At 49.9% G+C, this 7,500-nt stretch overlaps 4 protein-coding genes across 4 annotated transcripts in view; all 4 read right to left on the reverse strand.

The window, feature by feature from the left end:
- Window positions 1-1,857: 1,857 nt before the first annotated feature.
- Window positions 1,858-2,169, reverse strand: LOC311117880 (histone H4; the record flags this gene model as incomplete). The annotated part of the gene is made up of 1 exon (XM_084192781.1): window positions 1,858-2,169. One exon carries the CDS (start codon window positions 2,167-2,169, stop codon window positions 1,858-1,860), a length of 312 nt encoding a protein of 103 aa, XP_084048907.1.
- Window positions 2,170-4,764: 2,595 nt separating this feature from the next.
- On the reverse strand, window positions 4,765-5,175 carry LOC311117884 (histone H3.2; the record flags this gene model as incomplete). Its single annotated transcript, XM_084192785.1, has 1 exon — window positions 4,765-5,175. The coding sequence occupies one exon, from the start codon at window positions 5,173-5,175 to the stop codon at window positions 4,765-4,767; it is 411 nt and encodes a 136-aa protein (XP_084048911.1).
- Window positions 5,176-5,681: 506 nt separating this feature from the next.
- LOC311117881 (histone H2A) lies at window positions 5,682-6,068 on the reverse strand (the record flags this gene model as incomplete). Its single annotated transcript, XM_084192782.1, has 1 exon — window positions 5,682-6,068. One exon carries the CDS (start codon window positions 6,066-6,068, stop codon window positions 5,682-5,684), a length of 387 nt encoding a protein of 128 aa, XP_084048908.1.
- An 819-nt stretch (window positions 6,069-6,887) lies between these two features.
- Window positions 6,888-7,500, reverse strand: part of LOC311117883 (histone H1-like) — a gene marked incomplete at both ends in the record, with an annotated part of 624 nt that continues 11 nt past the window's right edge. The window contains one exon of the mRNA XM_084192784.1: window positions 6,888-7,500. This exon is cut by the window's right edge and continues 11 nt beyond it. Coding sequence (XP_084048910.1) covers window positions 6,888-7,500 — 613 coding nt within the window.

The following is a 7,500-nucleotide window of genomic DNA, read 5'->3' on the forward strand; positions in this document are numbered from 1 at the left end:
ACTCAAATGTACTACACTTCACATGGACATTTTGAGTCATGTAGCAGACGCTCTTATCCAGAGCCACTTACAGGTAAGTGAGTGCGTACATTTTCATACTGGCCCCCCGTGGGAAACGAACCCGCAACCCTGGCGTTGCAAGCGCTGTGCTCTACCAACTGAGCTACAGGGGACTATATGGATGATGTGACCTTGACCGGAAATGACCTGTAGGCCAAAAGGGCTACGTTCATATATATATATATAATATACATTCATATTATTCACCACCTTTTTATTCTTGCCATCATCATTCTCGTTCACATCATTAGGGTATAGTCCAATGATGGAGCATCCATTCACTCCATCCGTGTCCTACCGATTCAGGAAGTCAACTCAAAATGACTATCTGCTCATTAGACGATAAAAGGAATTTATTTCCAATCAAACCCAACAGACTGCCTTTTTGATTTATTTATTTACACCCTTTGTCAAATGGTGCCATTTTACATTGCCTTCACCTGGAATAGAGCCCGACAAACATGGGTTACTATTCAGCGCGCAAAGACACCAAAAAAGGCGCGCTAAACCCCTACGCTGGAACGGGCAGGGGAAATGATACAATGTAGCCGCTCTCCGAGCCGGCGCGCGCCGCCCATTAAACAATGATACAATGTAGCCGCTCTCCGAGGCGGCGCGCGCCGCCCATTAAACAATGATACAATGTAACGCAGCCTACCTACGCATTCATTCGGTGGCGATGGAATTGCTTTTTTTACTGACAGAGTGGGTGGCTCTTAAAAGAGCCTTTGGGTTAGTAGAGCAGTCCAAATGCGCTGTTTACTTGGAGCTGGTGTACTTGGTTACGGCCTTGGTGCCCTCGGACACGGCGTGTTTGGCAAGTTCACCGGGGAGCAGCAGGCGCACCGCGGTCTGGATCTCCCTGGAGGTGATGGTAGAACGCTTGTTGTAGTGGGCCAGGCGAGAGGACTCTCCGGCGATACGCTCGAAGATGTCGTTCACGAAGGAGTTCATGATTCCCATGGCCTTGGAGGAGATGCCGGTGTCGGGGTGGACCTGCTTCAGGACTTTGTACACGTAGATGGCGTAACTCTCCTTCCTGGACTTTCTGCGCTTCTTGCCGCCCTTCCCTGCGGTCTTGGTGACGGCTTTCTTGGAGCCCTTCTTGGGCGCTGACTTTGCTGGCTCGGGCATGATGATGTCTCGTTGCTTCTCAGAAACGAATGAGGGGGTGAAGGGCGCTTACCCGTCTTATGAAGAGGAAGCTAAGCAAAGTCAGCGGCCGTAGACACTCCCCTGCTTGCTTGCTCCCTCCCTCCCTCCCTCCCTCCCTCCCTCCCTCCTCTCTATAGCCTATGCTCTGTGACCGATGGGGAATTGTGTGTTTCAAAAGGGGGGCTTTAATAGGTGTCCAAATGGCACGATTGTTGTGCCAAATAATGCTGGTGATAGAATTGCCCACTTTGGCACCGTCAGACATAGGGCTTCCATTTTGGACTGTGTGTGTGTGTGTGCGCGCTGTCCCCCTCTTTTCGAGCCACGTCTACCGACTCGTGGTGGCTTTATGTTGTCCAAATTCCACTATTGCTTGACCCAAAATAATAACGTTCTTACACTTTGCCACTGTCAGATATAGGCCTCCCTCTGTGCGCTAAAAGTGGACGGGACATTAGAATCCTCTAATTAATACTCCCTGTCCACTCGAAGTGGCTCATACTTTCTTACTAAATTGCATACTAAACATTTTTTGTTATATATAACACTACATGGAATGGGCCCATTTTAAGCGGATGTGGGTGGCTCTTAAAAGAGCCTTTGGGTTCGAGTCGGGGTGTTGAGGTTCCGAAGAGAGTGGGTTTAACCGCCGAAACCGTACAGGGTGCGTCCCTGACGTTTCAGAGCGTAGACCACGTCCATGGCGGTAACGGTCTTCCTCTTGGCGTGCTCGGTGTAGGTGACTGCGTCACGGATCACGTTCTCCAGGAACACCTTCAGGACACCGCGGGTCTCCTCGTAGATCAGACCGGAAATACGCTTCACGCCGCCGCGGCGAGCCAGACGGCGGATAGCGGGTTTGGTGATTCCCTGGATGTTATCGCGGAGAACTTTGCGGTGACGCTTGGCGCCTCCTTTTCCGAGTCCCTTGCCGCCTTTGCCTCTTCCGGACATGGTGTGTTCGCTAGTTGAGTTCAAGTGAATGAATGATTTCAGCGCCGGTGCGCGGTGCGCTATTATCTGCGTTTGGTCGACCTGATTGAGGCCGGCGGCACAGAAAGCGCGCCTCTGTTATATGTTCGGAGGCGTTGCAAAGGGGAGGGCGCTCGTTCTAGGGGACTAGGGAGGAGCGATTTCAAAGATGACGTGAAAGCAACTAACGTGCGCGGGAAACATACTCAAATACTGATATAGGCTATGTGGAACACAAGGCCAAACTGTGACAACTGGGAGATCAGCTAGTACACTGTGTCCCTCTCCTCATATTGTTGTTGTTGTTGTTGTTGTTGTTGCACCTGATTCTACTCATTGAGGACTTGGTAATTTAGGTGACAGGTTGTTCAATCAGCTGTGGCTGTCCAGGCCTACAAGAAAAATGGGTCCTGTTGGGGGTAGCCTACTCTACCGCTGGAGTTGGGAAACACTGAAATGGAAGGGGGACACGCAGTGAGCAAAACTCCTAACCACATAAAAACACAGACACTTGAGATCATTAAGAGCTATAAGGAGTCCATCAACTACCTGGTCAGTCAAGTCATATAGGGGGGGATTTCATGGCCACCTGCTGGAGCAGAAGTCATGTTTGCCAACACTGGCCTTAAAATCATTAGGAGCTATAAGGAGTCCATCAACTAACTGGTCAGTCAAGTCATATAGGGAGGGATGTCATGGCCACCTGCTGGAGCACAAGTAATGTTTGCCAACACTGGCCTTAAAATCATTAGGAGCTATAAGGAATAAATCAACTCATCATTCAAGTCATATAGGGAGGGATCTTAGCACCACCTGCTGGATCAGAAGTACCCTTCACCGTAGGCACAAGAGAGCCATCATCTCTCAACCGGTGCAATTTCCATAAGTATGTGGTAATAAAACAAACAACGACAGCTCCTCATATAGGCAGTGGTTTCACACATTTTTCTCCAAGATGTTCAAACGTTCATAGATGACCAGCAGGGTCAAATAATAAGCACAGTGGTTGTAGAGGTTGCAACAGGTCAGTCAGTACATCAGGAGTAAATGTCACTTGTTGTTAGTGTTGTAGTTCCTATTTCTACGGTGTTGCCTACCTGCAGCAATCATGATTTACCTGCAGTGTTGATTGCAATTACGTAATTTGTCAACTCATAATAACAGATGTTTTGCAAACCGTTGATGTTTAAATAAATGGATTCCCGGTGTCCGGATACCTTTTCTCTTAAGGGATGTGATTGAGTGAATCCAAAGTAAGTTGGTCTAAATACATAATAGGATGAATCATTCAGGTAAAATAACACAATGTCTATTTGAGTCGAATCAACGTAATATAATCCTTTTTACGTCTCTATCATCTTTACTCAATGTATTGGACCACATCAACTCAACTTACTCAAGCTTATCTACTCATAAAAACAAGCAAAAAGATCTACTCAACAATATGACGTGTGCTTTTGTTGACTGTAATAGCTTGAGTACATTCCACAAAGTCATTTTTTACAGTGTATCTAAAGACACGTTTGTTGTGGTGATGCACTTTTTCTTTGACGTTGAACTTGCATTGAACAGACAAATCCATTTCGTTACAACCCTTTTGTAGTATGACTTAGGAATATTTGTTGATGATCCTAATGTCTATGCGTGAATAGTGATTGGTTGTTGGTGAAATATTGCTGAGAACCCATCATTTCCTGGCCTTTTTTCACTATTGAGCTATTTTGAAACATTTGTTTTGCTATTGGATTCATAATGGTGACCTGGGACAAGTAATTAGTGAAACCAGAGTTCAGCAGTTGCCATTAAAGCGATCGAACCAAGTCATCCTAATAGGCTAGTATTAGCCTAAAGCAGGGTTTCCCAAACTCGGGCCACATTTTGGGAGTTTTTGCCCTAGCACTACACAGCTGATTCAAATAATCAACTCATCATCATCAAGCTGGGAGTATTAGAATCAGTTGTGGAGTGCTAGGGCAAAACGCAAAACGCGCACCCCTTGTGGACCCCAGGACCGCGTTTGGGAAACGCTGGCCTAAAGAGCAAATGCTGAAAGGGACTCACCATGAGGTGCAGTACCCACATTTAACCACAAGATGGCCTCCGTGCTCCATTGTAAAGTTTGGGCCTCTGCATGAGTCTCTCAGCAGCACTGCAACATGGGACTTTCAAAGTAAGTTGGCATGCAATGTTTTTTCTGGACTGCATGCAAGGCTATTATTACACACAACTAATAGTGTCAATTATTCATCTGAACACAATTCTTGTGTTGAACACATTCTTGTCAGCATATCGTTTCTTTTTCCCTCCTTTGTAAAGCATTTTACTGTGTTACTATATAGTTCAAAGGAAGTGGATGATGCCAGATGGTTGTGTATATACACACACAAACATTGAAGCTAGACTTCAGGCAACTAAAAAGGTGCAATACGTAGCTTTTAGACGTGTTAGTGAACAACATACATGGTGGCTAATGTAGAGGTGCGTGTATACATGGAACAATTGTGCCTTTTTGATGGAAATATGGAGGTGGCTCTTAAAAGAGCCTTTGGGGGATATTCGAGTTCAGGTCATCCTCATTTATGCGCGCTCTCCGCGAATACGGCGGGCCAGCTGGATGTCCTTGGGCATGATGGTCACCCGCTTGGCGTGGATGGCGCACAGGTTGGTGTCCTCGAACAGGCCGACCAGGTAAGCCTCGCTAGCCTCCTGTAGGGCCATCACGGCGGAGCTCTGGAAGCGCAGGTCGGTCTTGAAGTCCTGGGCGATTTCTCGCACCAGGCGCTGGAAGGGCAGCTTGCGGATGAGTAGCTCAGTGGACTTCTGGTAACGACGGATCTCTCTCAGAGCCACGGTGCCGGGCCTGTAACGGTGAGGCTTCTTCACACCGCCGGTGGCCGGGGCACTCTTGCGAGCAGCCTTAGTGGCGAGCTGCTTCCTGGGGGCTTTGCCACCGGTGGATTTGCGAGCGGTTTGCTTGGTTCTGGCCATGGCGCTGCTCTGACAGTCGGGAGTATAGCCTCGAAATGCCTATGTGAAGTTTATAAAGCCGGCAGTGGCGCCTGCTGATTGGACACCATCTCCCTACCACCCCGATTGGCCCGTTTCGCAGGCCTCCTCCGTTGGCCATTGGACGGGAGGCCCGGCCTCTCCAAAACTCAAACTCCCGGTGCGCGCGCAATAGGACGCCGCCGGCCCTTTATGCGCAATAGGACGCCGCCGGCCCTTTACGCGCAATAATAGTCGCCAAAGTCAAGAGTGACAGCTTATAGGCACGTATCATCTAATGCTAGCCTGCTATGGCAAATGAGGCCAAGTAGGTGTTGTTGTTCATGCAAGGCCTCATGTGGGCACAGAATGTCGAAATAGTTGTGTATACACCCACTCAATGTATTGCGGTCATAGAAAGGTACTTTGCGCTTTTGGAGAGCTAGGTGGTTGGCTCTTAAAAGAGCCTTTGGGGGTTGAGTAGTCAAGTTGAAGTCGCAGTAGCGAATTTACTTGGCTTTGACTGCCTTCTCGGTCTTCTTGGGGAGTAGGACTGCCTGGATGTTGGGCAGCACACCACCCTGAGCGATGGTCACACCGCCGAGCAGTTTGTTCAGCTCCTCGTCGTTACGGACGGCCAGTTGCAGGTGACGGGGGATGATACGAGTCTTCTTGTTGTCACGGGCAGCGTTGCCGGCCAACTCCAGGATCTCAGCAGTCAGGTACTCGAGTACGGCGGCCAGGTAGACTGGTGCGCCAGCGCCCACACGCTCGGCGTAGTTGCCTTTGCGCAGCAGCCTGTGCACACGGCCCACGGGGAACTGGAGGCCAGCACGGGATGAACGGGTCTTTGCCTTCGCCCTGGCCTTGCCTCCGGTTTTGCCTCTTCCGCTCATATTGGTAGCTTGAGAAAGTCACAGAAAGTCTGAATGAGCCGCTCGCCACTTCGAGAGCCGTACATATACCTCGCCACAAGAGGCAACGATTGGCCACCGGGCCGGTGTGGCCTTATCCAATTGGAGCGAGGGACAGACAGATGGACAGACAGACAGCCCTAAGCCGGTTCCCACCCACAGGCAGCGAGTGAGAGGCTACTTTGTTTCCCTCCGACTTTGTTACTTTGTGTCATTTCGCGTGAGCGCCAAAATGTCCGAAATGACATCCACACATTATTTCTCTCCAAATGGGAAACAAACAGCTGGTGAGGGTGCACTCTTGAGTTTGAAATCGAAGCCACTATAGTATTGTTATTGTTATTACATGGCACTTGTAACACATCACAGCAGCCTGCCTCTGAACGGGAATAGCCCAGTGGCTCATATATAAAAATGGCTGTTGAGGGTGCACTCGTGAGTTTCAATTCGAAGCCACTATAGTATTGTTATTGTTATTACATGGCACTTGTAACACATCACAGCAGCCTGCCTCTGAACGGGAATAGCCCAGTGGCTCATATATAAAAATGGCTGGTGAGGGTGCACTCGTGAGGTCGAATTTCTGAGCCATTTTGGCCCTCTATTATATGCCTCTCCCTTCGCACACACCCAGAGTGGGACAATGTTGTGTGCGTAAAAGTAGCCTAGTGTGCGTAATTTCTTTTCCACGACAGGTAGTACATGGAAATCAATGCGCTTTCTATGGAAAGAGGTGGGTGGCTCTTAAAAGAGCCTTTTGTGGTACAACATGTGTCGAGTAGAACACTGTTTGTAATAGGTTTACTTCTTCTTGGGGGCTGCCTTCTTGGCCTTGGCTGCCTTGGGCTTGGCGGCTTTGGGCTTGGCTGCCTTTGTAGCCTTCTTGGGGCTCTTGGCTGCCTTCTTGGCCGCTGCGGCGGGCTTCTTCACCTTCTTGGGGCTCTTGGCGGCCTTTTTGGGTGTAGCGGGCTTCTTGGCCTTCTTGGGGGACTTCTTTGCGGCGACGGCCTTCTTGGCTGCTACCTTCTTGGGCTTCTTCGCCGCGGCGGGCTTCTTGGCGGCCACCTTCTTTACTTTGGGGACTGCGGCTTTCTTGGCGGGCTTCTTCGCCTCGACGGCTTTCTTGTTGAGCTTGAAGGAGCCGGATGCACCGGTGCCCTTGGTCTGGACCAGGGTACCCTTGGTGACGAGGCTCTTGACTGCGATCTTGACGCGGGAGTTGTTCTTCTCCACGTCGTAGCCGCCTGCCGCCAGCGTCTTCTTGAGTGCGGCCAGGGACACGCCGCTCCTCTCCTTGGAAGCGGTCACAGCCTTGACGATGAGCTCGCCTACGCTGGGTCCCGCTTTCTTGGCCTTGGCTGCTGCCTTCTTCTTGGGTGCCTTTGCCGGCGCGGCGGCGGCGGGTGCTGGTGCG

Source organism: Coregonus lavaretus (genome assembly GCF_964263955.1).
Source record: "Coregonus lavaretus genome assembly, contig: HAP1_SCAFFOLD_7059, whole genome shotgun sequence".
Lineage (NCBI taxonomy): Eukaryota > Metazoa > Chordata > Actinopteri > Salmoniformes > Salmonidae > Coregonus > Coregonus lavaretus.